Below are 18,536 nucleotides of genomic sequence, written 5' to 3' on the forward strand. Positions count from 1 at the left end.
CATTCCTCTCCCTTCATGTCCTCTCCTCCCTCTCCCTCCGTGTCCTCTCCTCCCTCTCCCTCTGTGCCCTTCCATCCCTCTCCCACCATGTCCTCCCATTCCTCTCCCTCCATGCCTTCCCATTCCTCTCCCTTCATGTCCTCTCCTCCCTCTCCCTCCGTGTCCTCTCCTCCCTCTCCCTCTGTGTCCTCTCCTCCCTCTCCCACCATGTCCTCCCATCCCTCTCCCTCCATGCCTTCCCATTCCTCTCCCTTCCTGTCCTCTCCTCCCTCTCCCTCCGTGTTGTCCCATCCCTCTCTGTGTCCTCACTGCCTCTCCCCCCACTCCCTCCTATCCCTGTCCCTCCCTTCCCTCCCTGTCCCTCCCCCCTGCCCTGGCTGTCCCTGTCCCTCACACTGATCTCTGCAGGGGTGATCCTCCGGCTGGTTGGTCTCTGTTTCACAGTGGCTGCCCTGGAATCTGCTTCCACGATATCCGCCCTCAGCGCCGGCTCTGCGGCCGCCAGGATCTCATCCAGCTTCTCTGCAATCCAAGGGGGAGAGCCGAGGGGTCAGGGGGGGCCAGGGGACACCTCCCCTCCGACAGCCCCGAGCAGGGAGCGCGGGGAGCTCGTCCTCTCCTCCCCAGCCAGCAGCTTTCCGAGGATTTGGGGGGGGTTTGGATCCCGCTCGGCTCAGGGTGGCACCGTGCCATGCCATGCCATGCTGGGCCACCTTCCCACCCCATCCTGGCGGTGCCTGAGCCGGGCTCTGACCTGCCAGCACCCGAGGGGCCGCTCCTGGCTGTGCCACATTCCAAGGAATCCTCCATCTCACACGGAAGAGTAGATTTTTCCCAGATTTATTTTTGACACTCGGGACGAGCCGAGTTCCCCCGGGCGGGCAAAGGAGGAGTGGGAGGTGATGGGAAACCCGGGTGCCACGGGGACCATGGGCACATGGATGTCCATGGGATTCCACGAGGCTCCAGCACAACCAGTGTCACTCCAGAGTCTGGGAAAAACTGGGATGTGTCCATCTGAGTGGACTCAGGTGCCTGAATGGCCCCGACATTCCGTGTCCCCAGCACAACCAGTGTCACTCCAGTGTCTGGGACAAACGGGGATGTAACATCCTGGACCTCTCCAGCTCTCCTGGAGCCCCTTCAGGCACTGGAAAGGGCTCCAAGGTCTCCCCAGATCCTTCTCTTCCACTCCAGAAAGAGCCATCTCTGCTGCCAGGACACCCCAGCGGATTGTCTTCCCCCAGGGGACCCTGGTGTGGCCCCTCAGGGCACTGAGGGATGTGCCCAGTGCAGGGGAGGGTTGGGGGTCCCTCAGAGTCCCCCCACACCTCATCCCTGCCCAGCTGCCTCCCTGTCCCCCCCCCACTGCAATGGAGGAGCTGGTTCCTCACATTCCCAGCTCCTCGGGGAGCAGGAGCAGGGACAGGAACCCCCAGGACAGTTTTGCCTCTGAAGGGTCAGAGCTGAGCTCAGGCCTCCAGGGCCCCCTCCCCTCTGCCCCGGGGCTGTGCTGCGGGAACACGGAGCTGGATGAGCCTCCAGCTCCTTCCCCATTGTCCATTCCTGGCTCTCGGCCCTGGCAGGAATCCCAGAATGGTTTGGGTTGGAAGGGACCTTAAAGCCCACCCTGTCCCAAGCCCTGCCAGGGGCAGGGACACCTTCCATCCAAAACCTCCTGGTTTTGTCGCGTCCCTCCTGTGACATCCCTGGCACAGCCTCAGAGTGGGAGCAGTGGGAATGCCAGGAGCAGCAGGACAACCTGCCCAGAGGCAGGAGCAGAGATTTGGGACATTTGGGACAATGCTGGACATGGCACAGCCCCTTCCCCTGGACGGGGATCCCACCTGGGGACGTCCCTGCGCGAATTTTCACCGCGGAGCAGACGCGGGGCAGGGATCGCCCCTGGGAACGGCAGCCTTGGGAATTTGGGGACAAACTGGCATCCTGCCCATGCCAAGGAGAGCCCCACACGGCCACCCCGGCTCCTGGCACCCCACCATGGCACTGGTGCCAACCCTGAGCTCTGGCTGCCACTGCGATGATCCCACGGGACTCTGCGGGGACAGTGACCCCATCCAGCCCCTCGGGGTGCTGGGGTGCCCCTGCCTGGGTGCTGGGGGTGCTGGGGTGCCCCTGCCTGGGTGCTGGGGGGTGCTGGGGGGTGCTGGCAGGGAAGGGAGGAGCCCCAGGATGTGCAGTTTCACTCACCCCCTTTCCTTCTCCGCATGGAGGCTTGGAATCAAGAAACAAAAGACAACATGAATGGCATGCACAGTTCCTGCTTCCAGCCCAGCTCCAGCCTGGCTGCCTGCCCTGCCTGTCCTGCCTGCTCCCCGTGCTTCCCTGCCTCTGGCAGGCGGGCAGGAGCCGGATCCAGCCCGGGATGTGGAGCCTCTGCCAGGACAAAGGCTGGGCAGGGCGGGGGTGCAGCGCCTTGTTGATCCCAGCCCTGGGATCCGCTGGGATCCACCCATCCCTCACCCTCCTCAGGGGAGCAGGGAAGCAGAGGGAAGCCAGACCAGGAGCAGAGCTGGGTGCATTTGATGCCCAGGCAGCTCTTCCAAAGCTTTCAGTGCCTCCCTGCTCTCCACGGCCCTTCCCAAAGCCCTTCCCTGCATCCAGCACGGCCGGGATTCTGGGATAGGAGTGCTTTGTTTGCAGCTTGCTGGGAATCTGCTCTTGCAAGGGGACCGGCATGACAGGCAGCAAGGAAATATTCAGTGGGGCTGTGGGTACGGGGGATGTCCTGGGAGCTGCAGGGAGGGACAGGATCCAAGGAAAACGGGGCAAGGAGCACCTGACAGAGCTCCCCTTGGGAAGCTGCAGGTAGGAATGTCCCTTCACTGCCACCAGGGTCCCTTGGGAAGGGGAGAGGGCTCTAAGACACGGCCTGAGGTGCTGATCCACATGGAAACTCCCTCTGCAGGGTCAAGTGTGGGAGGGGGGATGATTCCCCATTTTCCCTTTGGGATACGAGGTGGGACATTCCCCGATCCACAGGGCTGAGGAAGGGACTGAGCACTGCAATTCCCTGGGAACACGGGGGCTGACACCAGTCACTGCCTCCAGGTCCCTCTCCTGGGAGCCAGGGGGGTGCTGCTCCCAATCCCTTTCCAGGTGGGACACAGCACACGGCTGGGAACGGCTCTCTGGGTCACAGCCAGGGGTGGGAGTGGGAACCCAGGAGTCTGGGATGGGTCTGGACACAGGGAAGGGCAAAAAGTGGAAGAAAGGGGCCATTCCAAATGGATCCTGGTAAAGAGAGAGCCTTTGGCTTGGGAATAAAGGTCTGGAGACGCAGGGAGCAGATCAGGGTGGGAATAAGGGCAGAGAGAGCAGCGTAGAATAAACCACAGCTGGTGCCAACCCTGGAATGACCACGGCTGATTCCAGCCCTGGAATGACCACGGCTGATTCCAGCCCTGGAATGCCGAGATCTGTCCCAACTGCACTGGATTTGGCTCCTCTGAGGAGCCCACGGGGTTGGGAATCCTGGTCACGCACCAAGGGAGGGAAGCAAGGAAGGACATGGAAAAACAGGGGGATGTGGGGCCCTGCCAAGGCTCCTGCGCTCCAGGGGGTCCCTCCCAGCCAGGACTGGACCCTGTGCCATGGCCACACCACCACATTCCCACAGGGAAAATCCCTACACTCTCCTGGTGCAGGAGGGCACATTCCCACAGGGAAAATCCCTAAATCTCCACGGCAACAGCTCCTCTGGCTCTGCCCATGCCCTCGGGGGTGGCAGCCTGTCCCCCCTCCCGTGCCAGCCCTGGCACCTCTCCTGGCAGAGCCAACCTGTGCCAGGGCACACGGATGCCCCAAAGTCTCCCCGGGATGGGGGTCCCTCCGTGGCCACCCCAAGGGGGTCTCTCCACATCTCCCACTGCCCATCCAGCCACAAGGGCCACGTGGCCACTGTCCCACTTGCCACCCTGTCCAGTGGCACCTCTGCCACCCTTGGGGAGAGGGGAGGGACCAAGGGGAGGGAGCAGCCCCCCCACACCGGTGGGTGACACTGGGGACACCCCCGGGGTGGCCACAAGGGCCGGGAGAAGCGGGGTGGGGGTGGAGAGGCTTTCAGGGAATCCGGGAACACGGAGCTCCAGCCGGAGAGCAAAGCAGCTGGAAACGTGGGCAGGCCCTGGAGTGGGAGAGGGTGGGCATGGCCGTGGGCACGGGGGGAGGGCAGAGAGGGGATGGCACCGCACCTGGAGCTCACCTGGAGCTCACCTGGAGCTCACCTGGCACAGGGTGGGGGGAATAAAACCCTGGGGCTGCCGGGTGTGTGGGAGCAGGGACAGGAGAGGGATGAGAAAAGGGTGAGGAGAGGGATGGAGAGGGAGAGGGGTGAGGAGCAGGGATAACAGCGGGGTGAGGAAGGTGGAGAGCAGGGAGAGGAGTGGAGAGAGGAGAGGGGTGAGGAACAGGGTAAGGAGAGGGTGAGGAAGGTGAGGAGCAGGGAAAGGAGAGGGGCGAGGAAATGGGTGAGGAGCAGGGAGATGAGCAGGGAGAGCAAGGTAAGGAATGTGTGAGGAACGGGGTGAGGAGCAGAGAGAGGAGAGCAGTGAGGAAGGTGAGGAGAATGAGGAGTGGGGTGAGCAGGGTGAGGAACAGAGAGGAACAGGGTGAGGAGCAGAGAGAGGAGGGGGTGAGGAAAGGGGTGAGGAAGGCGAAGAGCAGGGAGAGGGGTTGAGTGAGTAGGGTGAGGAACAGGGAGAGGAACAAAGAGAGGAGCAGAGAGAGGAACAAAGAGAGGAGCAGAGAGAGGAACAAAGAGAGGAGCAGAATGAACAGGGAGAGAAGCAGGGAGAGGAGCCTGGAGATGGGCAGGATGAGGAAGAGAGAGAGGGAGAAGCGAGAGGAAAAGGGTGAGGAGCAGGGTGAAGAACAGGGAGAGGAACAGGGAGAGGAACAGGAGAAGAGCAGGGTGAGGAGCAGGGTGAAGAACAGGGAGAGGAACAGGAGAAGAGCAGGGTGAGGAACAGAAGAGCAGGGTGAAGAACAGGGAGAGGAACAGGAGAAGAGCAGGGTGAGGAACAGAAGAGCAGGGTGAGGAGCAGGGAGAGGAACAGGATAAGGAACAGGGTTGGGAACAGGGTTGGGAGCAGGGTTCCTGCCGGCCGGGGCCGGGGGCGGCGAGCCCTCCACGAGCACACGGAGACACCCAACGTCCTCCCCCCGGCCGCCTCCGCGGGGATGCGACACCGGAGGGGTGGGTGGCTCTGGGGGGGTGTCCCGCACCCCTAATCCTGCAATCACGGGCTCCGAGCCCCCCACACCCCTCCGAGCACGACGGCACCTCCGGCGCGGCAGGACAACGTGGCCCGGCGCTCCCGCTCCCGCAGCTCTCCGGGAAAACGGGCGCCGGGAGAGCTCCAGCCCCGGCTCCCCACGCCCCCCGTGCCCGGAGGAGCCCCCCGTGCCCGGAGGAGCCCCCCGTGCCCGGCAGAGCCCCCCGCCCTTACCCAGCTCCTCCAGCTCGGCCGTCATGGACTTGGACCGCAGCGTCAGGGTGGTGCTGGGCGCTCTCTTGGGAGGCGGCGGAGCTGAAAGGAAGAGAGACGGCATTTTGCATTTCTTGTCCAGGAACTTACGAGGAGTGGCCAGATGCAGGTGCCACTTCTTCTCCACAGCCTGGATCTCCTCGTACTCGCGGGATGAGGAGTCGCACTGCTGCAGGATCTTATTGAGGCTGCGCGTGGAAGCGAACTTCTTCATGGTCTCGGTGCCACAGTCCCGGGCACGGGGCGAGGCCCCCGGAGCTCCCGCAGGAACGTGGAGCCCTCAGCCGAGGAGCAGAGTCCAAGTCATGTCCCTGGGCTGCGCCTTCCCCCCTGCGGCCGCCGCGGAGGCTCCGGCCAGGGGAGCCCCCCGCGAGTGGAGCCCGGCTCGGGCAGCGCCCGCCCGCGGGGGCTCGGCTGTCACGGCCCCGCCATGGCCGGCGGTGGGAGGGAGGAACGCGGCCGGTGGGGCCCGGCTCCGGCTGTCCTTCCTTCCTTCCTTCCCGCCTCGTCTGTCCTTCCCGCCTCGGCGCAGCCCCCGGAGCGCAGCCCACCCACCCTCCTCCGCCGTGCCCGGGGCCGGGACGATGCTCCGCTCGCTCCGGCCCTACGGCAGCGCTGGCGTCCGGCTCGGCGACGACGGGCAACCGGGACACGTGGTGGCCGGGCCGGGCCGTGGGAATGGCCCCGAGGGCTCCCTATCCCGGGCTGCCATGAGCCGCGAGCCCACCGGCACGGGGATGAGTTGAAGGCTCTTCCTCTTCACTTGGGTGCCTCCTCCTCCTCCTCGCTCGCTGACAATGCTGGATTCAACGCTCAGGCATTGCCATGGCAACTGGAGCTCCAGGCTCTGCTGCTGCATCAGGGACCCAACGGGGCGGATTCAGCCCGAGCCAGTCCCACACAGGCCCCCGGCACCCCGGGGAGGGGGCGAGGGGGGTCTGAGCCCCCCGGCCCCGCTGCAGACGGGGGGTCCCGCACGGGGGACCCGGCTCCGGTCCCCAAACTCCACGCTGGAAGAGCGGCCACCCGGCTCCGGGCTCCGGGGATGGGCAGCAGGCACCGGGCAGTGCCAGGCGGCTGCTCCCCGGCTGCGGGGCTGGAAGCACCGGGAGAAGGGGCGAGTGGCACCCCCGGGGGTCCCAGGGCTGGTTCCCGAGCTCAGCCTTTCCCACGGCTCCGCTTTTGTGCCGTGACAACATAATTGCAGCTCTCGGTGCCAGCGGAGCTGCTCCCTCCCCCTCGCCCCTCGTGCTGCGCTGGGAGCGCCCTGATTCCGGCCCCCTGCTCCCATCCCCCTGATCCATCCATCCCTGTGCTCTCATCCCCCTGATCCCATCCATCCCTGTGCTCCCATCCCTGTGCTCCCATCTCCGTGATCCCGGCCCCCTGCTCTCATCCCCCTGATCCCATCCATCCCTGTGCTCCCATCCCCCTGATCCCGGCCCCCTGCTCCCATCCCCCTGATCCCATCCATTCCTGTGCTCCCATCCCCCTGATCCCATCCATTCCTGTGCTCCCATCCCTGTGCTCCCATCCCTGTGCTCCCATCCCCCTGATCCCAGCCCCCTGCTCCTATCCCTGTTCTCCTATCCCTGTGCTCCCATCCCCCTGCCCCTGACACCACCATTCCTGTCCCCCTGCTCCTGTCACCCCACTCCCATTCCCATGTTCCTGTCTCCCTCATTCCCATTCCCCTCCTCTTGTCCCTCCCGTTCCCATCCCCTGCTCCTGTCTTCCATGCTCCCATCTCCCTGCTCCTGTCCCCTCACTCCCACCCCCCTTCTCCTGTCCCCTCCATCCCATTCCCAGTGTGGGATTCCCAGCTGCAATCCCTCCAAAAACCCTCCTGCTGGATGTGCCCCTGCCCACCACAGCTGGGTTCCAGGATGTCCCTCCCGGACACAGCCCTGTCTGTCTCCCATCCAGGTGTTCCTGCCTTCCCCACATGGGTGTCCCCAACCCCAGGGGTGTCCCAGCAGGTGACCAGCAGCCCTGGGACCGTCCATCCCAAAGGAGCCCCCAGGGATGGGAGCAATTCCAGCATGGGGCAGCCACGGCTTCTGGGCAACCTGTGCCAGGGCCTCCCCACCCTCACAGCCAGGAATTCCTTCCCAACATCCCACCTAACCCTGCCCTCCTCCAGTTTAAGGCCTGCAGGGAAAACAGCCTCAGTGTTGGTGCCACGTTTCCGTGTGAGAGCCGGAGAGAACCAAGGTGCTCAAATCCCTGAGGAAGCACAGGCTCCAGCCTGGCACCCCCTGAGCTCCTGCGGGCACCATCCTGCCCCCAGCACCCCCGGGGACTGTTCCCCACCCTGACACCCCTCAGGGAAGGGGGTCTCTGCTCTCCAGCACCGTGTGGAGCAGCTGATCCCAAGGAGTTGGCTCCAACCTTTGGGCACACACGGCTCCGGTGGGAAAACGGAGCCGGTGTCCTGCATCCCAGCAGTGGCTGGGATCTGCCAGAGCCCCCCCTGACCACCTGCATCAGTTTATAATAACAGAAATTTTGTTTCCAAAATGAACTGTGTGTCCTGCCTGGATAAAACCAGCTTAGGTCAGGAACTCCCATCTTTCCGAGGAATACCGTTTTCCCAGATTTCAGCTTCCACTTTTCAATAACATTAAATCCTGTTCTCTTCAGCCTCACAAAAAAAAAAACCCCAAAGGCTTCAAAACGCACTGGCAGCAGAATGCTCAGCTCTGTGAGAAGTATCTGCACCAGTGAAAATTAAAAGGAAGCCTGATGACTTTTCCTCCCTCCTGATCCACTCAGATCCCTGGTGTGGAACTGCAGGTTTTCCAGTGCCTGGCTTTGGAAAACCCGGTTTTAACGGGCTGTCAGGACAGAGCCTGTTCAGTGGCTGGTTGGTTAGGCAGGACCAGTAGCTCAGGGCACACTGAGCTTTACTCTGAGCTCTGCTGAGCTTTACTCTGAGCTTTACTCTGAGCCTGTTCTTCTCCCGGGACCATCACCCTCATCCGCCGCATCCCGGTGCTTCCCACTCGGAGCTGCCTGTGCCTGGCACAGCCACATCACCCCTTCCCAGCGCCCTCCCTCCTCACTGGTGCCACTGCAGACCCTCTGGTGGCTCCCACCCTTGGGTGACACGTCCCCCCAGCCCGGGGAATCCCGGGATTCACACCTACCCTTCTTCCGAACCACTTCCTCCGACTCCGGCTTGCGGCTGACGGACACGACCTTCATCACCAGGTGGTTCCCCCCTTGCCGGATCAGGGACACCACCTGCTTGTGCCCCACCTTCACCACGTTCACACCATTCACCTGGGGCAGAGCAGAGACACGGTGAGAGCTGCCTGTCGGGAAAACTGAGGGATGTCATCCCCAAAACCGCATTATTTTGCACCTCTCCCTGTGTTTTTGTTCAGCCCGGGACTCACGGAAGTCACCTGCCAGTGACCACAACCTTCTGGAGGAGGTGGACATCCCCCTTGCAGCTGGGCTGACAAGGCAGAACAACCAAGAAATGGGTGTTTCCCAGTTTTTCCTGGGCACTAATTCATCCCTGGAAGGGTTCAACATCCCTGGAAGTGTCCAAGGCCAGGCTGGACGGGGCTTGGGGCAACCTGGGCTAGTGGGAGGTGTCCCTGCCCATGGCAGGGGGTGGCACTGGATGGCCTTAAGGTCCTTCCAACCCAAACCATTCCATGATTCCATGAGGCTCCTGGATCTGCAGGACTTGAGCTGTGCCTCGGGTGTTCCAGAGGTGCTGGAAGAGCGACTGATCCAACAGCTCTGAGGCACCAACCCCAAAATAACCTGGAAAAGGCAACCTCAGCACTGGGGGATGGACTGAGGAGCCAGAACAGGGAGCAACCAGGGAACGAGGGACAGGACCAGAGGAAACAGGCCCAAGCTGTGCCAGGGGAGGGTCAGGCTGGACATTGGGAAAATTCCTTCCTGGAAAGGGCTGTCAGACTCTGGAAAGGGCTGCCCAGGGCAGGGCTGGAGTCCCCATCCCTGGAGGGATTTCCAAACCCTGTGGATGTGGCACTTGGGGACATGGGGCAGGGGTGGCCTTGGCAGTGCTGGGGACAGCACGACTTGCTCTCATGGGCTTTTCCAACCTCAGTGAATCCGTGATTCCATGAACACAGGGGTCTCGCAGACCCTCACTCTGGGTCACATTTCGGTGCTGAACTAAATTCTGAAATGGATCATCCCTGTTTTCAGAGCTTTGATGCTTTGGAAATAATCCTTTTACTTCAAATATCCGATCATTCCATCGATCCAATTTTGTTCAGAATGATTCCATAACGATTCCATTTTCACCAAAACACGTGTTTTCCTCAGAAAATGTGACTCTGATCCAATTACCAACCTCCTCTGGCGAAATCAGCTCTTCATCTTGGGGTTTTTTTGGACAAATGGGGTGGAGTGGATTGAATCCCAGAGCGTGGTTATCCTGTATATCCTCCTCTCAAATGATCCCAAATTTCCTTTATGAAGTTTTCTGCTGGCAATTACATCCTCCCTTTTTAACCCTTTATCCACTGCCTCCAGCACCTGATTGCTTAGTTTTCTTGCCAGCAAATGATTTCACCCTCACAGGTTGGGAAATAACTGGATCATCCCTCTGCCTCTTCCCAAATCCAGGGCTCTGCCAATCCTGGCACTGCCCCAGCAGCACACAGCTGAAACCTGCAAATATTGGAAAACCACCACCTGGAAAACGCTCAGAGCTTCGGTTACTGATGGTCTGGGAAGGGTTTTGTCACCTGCATGGGACACTGGGACATCACCCTGCTCCTTCCCAGGGAACAGACATGGAACAGCCCGGTGCTTCCAGCTTTTATCATGGAATTCCGGGATGGTTTGGGTGTGAAGGGACCTTAAAACCCATCCAGTTCCAACCCCTGCCATGAGCAGGGACACCTCCCACCAGGCCAGGAATGACACCTTGCAGAAAGCAGGGAAGAAAGGCAGCCAAGAAGCTGGAATGACACAGGAGGTGAGGGATGGATGTTACCCAGGAAAGCTGAGCATGGGGGAGACCCATCAGGCAGCTGCTTGGGCTGTGCAAGAATCCCAGGATCCCTGAGGCTGGAAAAGCCCTCCCAGCCCATGGATCCACCCTGGGCCCCATCCCCACCTTGTCCCCCAGCCCAGAGCACTGAGTGCCACGGCCAGGCCTTCCTGGGACACCTCCAGGGCTGGGCACTCCAAACCTCCCTGGGCAGCCCCTGCCAAGACCTCCCCACCCTTTCCAGCAACAAATTCCTCCTCAGCCCCAACCTGACCCTCCCCTGGCCCAGCCTGAGGCCGTTTCCCCTTGGCCTGGCCCTTGTTCCCTGGCAGCAGAGCCCGACCCCCCCCGGCTCCCCCCTCCTGGCAGGGACTTGCAGAGCCAGAAGGTCCCCCCTGAGCCTCCTTTGCTCCAGGATGAGCCCCCCCAGCTCCCTCAGCCCCTCCTGCTGCTCCAGACCCTTCCCAGTTCCCTTCCCTTCCCTGCACACGCTCCAGCCCCTCCAGGTCTCTCCTGTCTGAGGGACTCAGAACTGCCCCCAGGATTCCAGGGGGGCCTCCCCAGTCTGGGAAAACTCCCCCCAATTTCTGACAAACACAAACCCTGATCCAGCCCCAGTTCCTGGGGGTGCCCTGGGTGAACCTCAGAGCCACAACCAACTCCTCGGAGCAAAGCTTTTGGAACAATTCCAGACCCAACCAGAGGGAATGGTGTGCGGGGAGGCGAGCTGAGCTCTCAGGAGATGGTGTGAACATTCCCTGCTCCGGCTCTGCCTCAGAGCTGAGTCAGCCTGGGATGAGAAACCGGCGCTGAGATCACCCGGAACCGGGGCTGGATCTGCACCCCCAGGGAGGGCAGTTCCCACCAAACCCTCCTTGGGCACTTCCCAGTGGGAAGGAGCCTCAATTCCAGCCTGGAGAAGCCACAAGAGACCCGGTGTGTGGAGCTGGAGAGGGAAGAGCAGCTGCTGAGTGCAGGTGATCCGAGATCAGCCACCCCCTCCTCCAGTACGGAATGGCAGCTCTGGGAGCACAACTCCATCTCCCACAGGAGGAAGAAAAGCACTTTGACACGAAAGAGGAGGCAGAAAATGAACAAAACAATCAACTCCAGCTCCCGGAGCAGAGCCGGGCAGGAGGACTCTGGTAATGCACAGAAATAAGGAAAAATTCCAGCTTTTTGGACACAGGACCTGATGAGGATGCCCAGTTCTTGCTTTAGGCTTGGAAGGAGACGATAAATCACGAGTCAAATTGTGCAGAAAGGCTCTTCAAAACATTACAGAGAGAAATGTGTCACAACCCAGGCATTGAAAACTGAGCAGCCAAAAAGGCATCAACCCTAAGGAGATCCAGGAGGATCCCAAACTGAGAGGAAAGGGAGGCAGGTACAGGCACAGGGAGGAGCCACCAGCACGATGCTGGACGTGGACCTGGTGGGTCCAGCTCCAGGCAGGTCCTGCAGTTGATACTGAGCTCTCGAAATCGTGGGTTTGGTGCACAGGAGCAGCCAGAAAAGGCAACAAAAGCTACCAGGGAAGAGGTGGAAAGGGAGGTGGGACGTGTCAGTGGGGGCTCTGCACGTGCTGGGAGCTGCTCTGGTTCAGCATCTCCAGGAGGAAGAGGTGGGAGTGGAGCAGGACCAGAAAAGGGCAATTAGAATGGTCAAGGGGATGGAGCAACTTCCCTACGGAGACAGGCTGGAAATATCAACCTGCTGATGTGGCCAGTGCCATGACATTGGAATCTGGAAGGGACAAGGGCAATGGACCACCAGGAAATGGGATCTCCTTAAGTAATCTCCTTAATTAATTACAATTAATCTTGTAATGCCACTGTCACGGAGGGGGAACTGGGCTAATGGACCATCATCTGCTCCTGTGGGACATTTCCCACTCAGTCTGATCCCTCCCAGCTGACCAGGATGTGAAGCTTGGAAGTTTGCCATGGGAGACAAAGTCCCCCTTCTCCTAACCATGATTCAGTTGGGTTTTTTTCAATCCTAGAATCCCAGAATCCCTGAGGCTGGGAAAGCCCTCCCAGCCCATGGATCCCCCCTGGGCCCCATCCCCACCTTGGCCCCCAGCCCAGAGCACTGAGTGCCACGGCCAGGCCTTCCTGGGACACCTCCAGGGATGGGCACTCCAAACCTCCCTGGGCAGCCCCTGCCAAGGCCTCACCACCCTTTCCAGCAACAAATCCTTCAGTGTTCCTTCTCCAGCCCGAGCTCTTCTTTTTGGTACAGATTTGCAGGTGCTGGATGAGTTCCATGGATTCTGAGTCCTACAAGCCCCTCTGCTCTGGAGCCAGGCTGGGAGAGCTGGGGGGGTTCCCCTGGAGAAGAGAAGGCTCCAGGGAGAGCTGAGAGCCCCTTCCAGGGCCTAAAGGGGCTCCAGGAGAGCTGGAGAGGGACTGGGGACAAGGCATGGAGGGACAGGACACAGGGAATGGCTTCCCAGTGCCAGAGGGCAGGGTTAGATGGGATATTGGGAAGGAATTGCTGGCTGGGAGGGTGGGCAGGCCCTGGCACAGGCTGCCCAGAGAAGCTGTGGGCAGGCCCTGGATCCCTGGAAGTGTCCAAGGCCAGGTTGGACAGGGCTTGGAGCAACCTGGGCTGGTGGAAGGTGTCCCTGCCCATGGCAGGGGTGGCACTGGAGGGGCTTTAAGGTCCCTCCAACCCAAACCATCCTGGGATCCCACGTGGCACCTTGTCCATACTCTCATTCCATGTCTGTACAGAAGAAGCCTGAGCTATCAATGAAGCACCTGAATCCCACATTCCCGGGAATAAGAAGTTCCTTGGAGGAAAAGAAGCCCTGAGGGCTGAATTGAGCTTGTCCTGCTCCAGAGCTCCGTTCTGGCCCAACACCAGGACAGGGCCACCAACCAGGACAAACACAGACCATGGCACAGCTCGGGGGCTTTGGGGGTAAATCTTCATCAACAGGAAGAGAACAGAGTGTTCTGGAATGCCAACCTCAACATTCCAGCCTGGAGAGAGGCTGCAGGATGACCCAGACCCCAAGATGCTCCTGTTGGGAACCTGAGCCCTGAGCTGTCTTTCCCAGCCCTCCCAGTCACTCCCATTCCCTGGGCACAGGATGTACTGGTGCAGAAATGGGATTTCACTACAATCCGTGGCTGTGCTTATCCAGGGAATCTCTGCCCATGTGCTGAGACCTGCACTGAGCTGCCTCCCTCCAGACGGAATTCCATACCCACACTCTGGAATTCCATCCCTCCCTGGCTGACCAAGGTGGATTCCTTGAGCCTCAAACCATTTTCCAGCTGGTGAGTCATTCCAAGAGCCCTTCAGAATCCTGCCTGGCAACGCTGGATCCATCCCACAGGGCTGGATCACGAAGGGAGGGCTGATCCATCCTCCGGAGCTCCAACCAGATGGGAAGTTCGTGGAGCTCTGGAAGTTTGTCCTTCTCACACACGAAGGATCTGCCACATCCCACACAGCCAACCACGGATAACACGGGAGAAACCCCTGGCCTTTGCTGAATTCCCTCTTCCCAGGGTAATTCCCAGCCCTCCAACCCACATTCCTTGCTTGCAGCCACATCACCTGGCAGGGTCTGCTGGAATGGGAAAACCCCACGGCCCTGGAGCAGCTCCTCTGCTGTTTGTGATGCCCACAATCCCTATGGACATGGGGTTTGGGAACACTGAGAGAACCCATGGAATCATGGTATCACTGAGGCTGCAAATCCCCTGGGGACATGGAGTCCAACCCTCCCCAGCACTGCCAAGGCCACCCCTGCCCCACGTCCCCCAGTGCCACATCCACAGGGCTCTGAAACCCCTCCAGGGATGGGGACTCCCCCCTGCCCTGGGCAGCCCCTGCCAATGCTTTACAGCCCTTTCCAGGAAGGAATTTTCCCATTATCCAACCTGACCCTCCCCTGGCACAGTTTGAGGCTGTTTCCCCTCATCCTGTGCCTCATTCCCTGGGAGCAGAGCCCGACCCCCTCTGGCTCCCCTCTCCTATCAGGGAGTTGTGGGGAGCAAAGCTCTCCCAGTCTTAATTCCATTTATTTGTACCTAAACCCCAGAGGCACCAAGGAATCCCAAACCCCCTCCATGAAGGCCCAGGATTCCATGGAGCCCAGCAGCAGGTGCATCTCCAGCTCCCACAGAACCCCCCCCCCGGGGCCATTAATTGTATTTCCCATCTCTAATTCTTCGCTGATTTAATTAATTGCCTCGTTATTGACACTTCAATTTCCTCAATCACCCATTTCATCCCCTCCAGAATATCAGGATGACACAGTCCCTCCACCCAGCCTTTGGAATGTCAGGGATGAGCACGATTCCCAGGCATCACCAGCAGACAGCCCCTCAGCGAGGCTCTTGGAGATACTTTGGGATCTGTTATTCAAGCCTGTTAATTTGGGGCTGTTTATTTTTAGCAAATACTATCTCACTTTCTCCTTGGTTACAGCTGGGAAACTTTCTGTTCCAAGCACATCATATGGAGAGATACATCCTCCTGATTTGTTCCAAACTCAGAGCAGAACATTTCTGCCTTTTTTTTTTTCCTTTTTTTTTTTGCACCAGAATATACAATTTTATCATTTGCATATGGAAATGGAGCTCGACCAGCCCCTTTTTTTTTTTCATCTCCTAATGCTCTAAAATTTCTTATTATCTTTAAATACTGGCCTTTGATATTTCCTTTGGCTCCTCTTCCCAACCTCCTACACACTGGAGCTCAAATTATCCGCATTTCCTTCTCCTTTCCTTGCTAACCTTTCCAGCAGGGAGGGATCCGGGAATGCTTCCCTTCTCCTTCATCCCCACACTCCAGTGGGTGAAGTTTGCCCAGCAGATTTTTTTCCCCCCTGATTTTTGGGCTCCATTTAGCAGCATGTCCTCAAAAAACCTTTGGATTTTGACAACTGGGATCACGGGATGGTTTGGGATGGGAAGGACCTTGAAGACCATCCAGTTGCAACTCCAGGGACACCTTCCACTGGCCCAGGTGGCTCCAACCCGGCCTTGGACACTTCCAGGGATCCAGGGGCAGCCACAGATGCTCTGGGCAACCTGGGCCAGGGCCTGCCCACCCTCCCAGCCAGGAATTCCTTCCCAATATCCCATCTCTCCCTGCCCTCTGGCACTGGGAAGCCATTCCCTGTGTCCTGTCCCTCCAGGCCTTGTCCCCAGTCCCTCTCCAGCTCTCCTGGAGCCCCTTTAGGCCCTGCCAGGGGCTCTCAGCTCTCCCTGGAGCCTTCTCTTCTCCAGGGGAACCCCCCCAGCTCTCCCAGCCTGGCTCCAGAGGAGATATTCAAAGCCCATGAGATTCCCAGGACACATTCCCTGAGGGAGTGACCGTGGCCAGAGCAGGTTTTCTCCTCACCCACAAGGAAACAACAACAAAATCATGGAATCACACAATCCCTGAGGATGGAAAAGACCTTTAAGATCATCAAATCCAACCACCACAACCACCACGTCCGTGTCCCCAAGTGCCACATCCACATGTTTTTTGAACATTCCCAGGGATGGTGACTCCACCAGTACCCTGGGCAGCCCCTTCCATTGATTTCCATCCTTTTCCACAAAGAGATAATTCCTAAAATCCAACCTAAACCTCCCCTGGTGGTGTTGGGGTTGCCCCAGAAGCTTCTCACTGCTCTGAGATCCCAGCTGGATACGAATTCCCATTTCCTTCAACTAAAGCTTTTGCACAACGGTGTCATCCAGCCCCAAACAGTGAAAACATGCAAATTTACATCACTGGAATTTACATCCACAGATTTATCTCCATATGTTACCCCAAGTCCTGGGTCCACACTCCAAGGTGATCAGTGTGTCTCCAACACGGAAGTGAACACACAAAGGCTGTTGTTACACCACAGGAAGAAAACCCAGGATTTAAACCCTGACAGGCTCAAGGGGAGACGCCAGGCTGGACACTGTGGACTGTGCTCTGGAATCCTGGTTGGATTTTTAAAAAGTCCCCCACACTGACAGGTCTAATCCAGTCCTAAACTGGGTAATTCCCCGGCCTGGAGCCGTCCCGCTGTCCTCAGGTGAGCAGGATTGCCTGAGGGTGTAACTGTTGGCATGATTTTCATGGAATCATGGAATCATTGAGTTTGGAAAAGCGCTCTGAGTCGAGTGCAACCATCCCCCAGCACTGCCAAGGCCACCACTGACCCCTGTCCCCAAGTGCCACATCCACAGGGCTTGGAAATCCCTCCAGGGATGGGGAATCCCAAAGGCAATGTGGGGACACGGGATCCTCCTGATCCACACCTGGAGAGCTGCTGCAGCTCCATCCCCTGGGGAACTGGATCCCTGCTGAGCCACAACCTGGAGGACTGGGGAGGCCCCCCTGGAATCCCAGGGACAGTTCTGGGCCCCTCAGCCAGGAGAGACCTGGAGGGGCTGGAGCGTGTGCAGGGAAGGGAAGGGAGCTGGGAAGGGTCTGGAGCAGCAGGAGGGGCTGAGGGAGCTGGGGGGGCTCATCCTGGAGCAAAGGAGGCTCAGGGGGGACCTTCTGGCTCTGCAAGTCCCTGCCAGGAGGGGGGAGCCGGGGGGGGTCGGGCTCTGCTGCCAGGGAACAAGGGCCAGGCCAAGGGGAAACGGCCTCAGGCTGGGCCAGGGGAGGGTCAGGTTGGGGCTGAGGAGGAATTTGTTGCTGGAAAGGGTGGGGAGGCCTTGGCAGGGGCTGCCCAGGGAGGTTTGGAGTGCCCATCCCTGGAGGTGTCCCAGGAAGGCCTGGCCGTGGCACTCAGTGCTCTGGGCTGGGGGACAAGGTGGGGATGGGGCCCAGGGTGGATCCATGGGCTGGGAGGGCTTTTCCAGCCTCAGGGATCCTGGGATTTTGAGGCATTGGTGACAGGCACATGGGCACAGCTCCAGCACCCGGGACAGCGTCAGGAGGGGCAAAGCCCAGCTGGAGCAAAGACTGGGAACAGACTTGAGGCAGAACAGGGATATTTTTAGTGGCACAGTGGCACCAAAAGGAAGTTCAGGGAAAATGCGACTCTGCAGATGAAAAATCAGCCGTGGAGGAGTTAGACAGGACCAAAGTCAGGCTTAACTTGGCTTTTTGTCTCAGTGTTCATGGACAAAGTGAGCTCCCAGAGCTTGGAGGGGAGTGGACAATGTAACATGAGGCAGTGGAAAAGCAACAGGTCAGGGAATTCTTGGAAGAGCTGCTGCCTCTATTGGAGGAATCCAGAGGCAGGCAGGGAGCTGCTGGCAGGGCTGGAGCCCCTCTGCTCTGGAGCCAGGCTGGGAGAGCTGGGGGGTTCCCCTGGAGAAGAGAAGGCTCCAGGGAGAGCTCAGAGCAGTCAAGGGATCTCTCCAGGTAACCCCTGCTCTGCATTCCAGAGCCCTGGGATGAGTCTCCATCCCTGGTCTGTGTTCCAGGCTCCTGGGATGAGTCCATGGGTAGATCTCTCCATGTCAGCCTGTGCTCCTACAGGAACTGCTGCCTGCAGGGGTGTGGGACACATCCTGGAATGCCAGGAACAGCATCCTGGGATGGTGCCAGACCTTCGGAGGTGCTGTGAGAGGACCAAATGCAGGAAGACCTTGGGCAGCTACTGGAGAGACTGGGAGGACTGGGAACTTGTTACTGGAGAGACTGGGAGTGCTGGGAACTTGTTACTGGAGAGACCAGACTGGTTTGAGAGCTGGTTACTGGAAAGGCTGGATCTGCCAGCAGGGAACTGGTTTGTGTTGGTGCCAGAGACATCTGGAAACTGGAGACAGGACTGGACAGGCTGAGGGTCCACGGCCTGGGGGATCCATGTGTGGGTCAGATCCCACTCCAGGTGGTCCATCCTGCCCCCTTCCTGTCCCCAGCAGTTGGGCTCTGGGATCCAGGCATTGTCCTGCCACCAGTCCCTGCAGGAAGGAGCCATTTGTGGCTCCAGAGCTGATCCAGCAGCTCTCACATGGAGACTGTCCCTGTCACCAAACACTTCCCAACCTGGAAACGCCTCTCAGGGCTTCCCAAGGGCCTGGAATGCAGACAAGGGGTGACCTGGAGAGATCCTCTCCCACTGCCTCATC

The 18,536-nt window shown here is 59.5% G+C and overlaps 1 protein-coding gene across 2 annotated transcripts in view; it reads right to left on the reverse strand.

The window, feature by feature from the left end:
* Nucleotides 1-18,536, reverse strand: part of SHANK3 (SH3 and multiple ankyrin repeat domains 3) — a 265,082-nt gene that overhangs the window by 29,745 nt on the left and 216,801 nt on the right. Inside the window, exons 18-21 of one of the 2 annotated variants that reach the window (XM_051773642.1) lie at nt 8,660-8,795; nt 5,472-5,552; nt 2,212-2,235; nt 395-522 (exon numbers count right to left, since the gene is read on the reverse strand). In XM_051773642.1, coding sequence (XP_051629602.1) covers nt 395-522; nt 2,212-2,235; nt 5,472-5,552; nt 8,660-8,795 — 369 coding nt within the window. The remainder of the gene's footprint in view (nt 1-394; nt 523-2,211; nt 2,236-5,471; nt 5,553-8,659; nt 8,796-18,536) is intronic. The other variant, XM_051773643.1, reaches the window with a different exon arrangement.

This window comes from Manacus candei, unplaced genomic scaffold (genome assembly GCF_025592945.1).
Source record: "Manacus candei isolate 608988 ecotype Guabito, Panama unplaced genomic scaffold, ASM2559294v1 h1tg000174l, whole genome shotgun sequence".
Lineage (NCBI taxonomy): Eukaryota > Metazoa > Chordata > Aves > Passeriformes > Pipridae > Manacus > Manacus candei.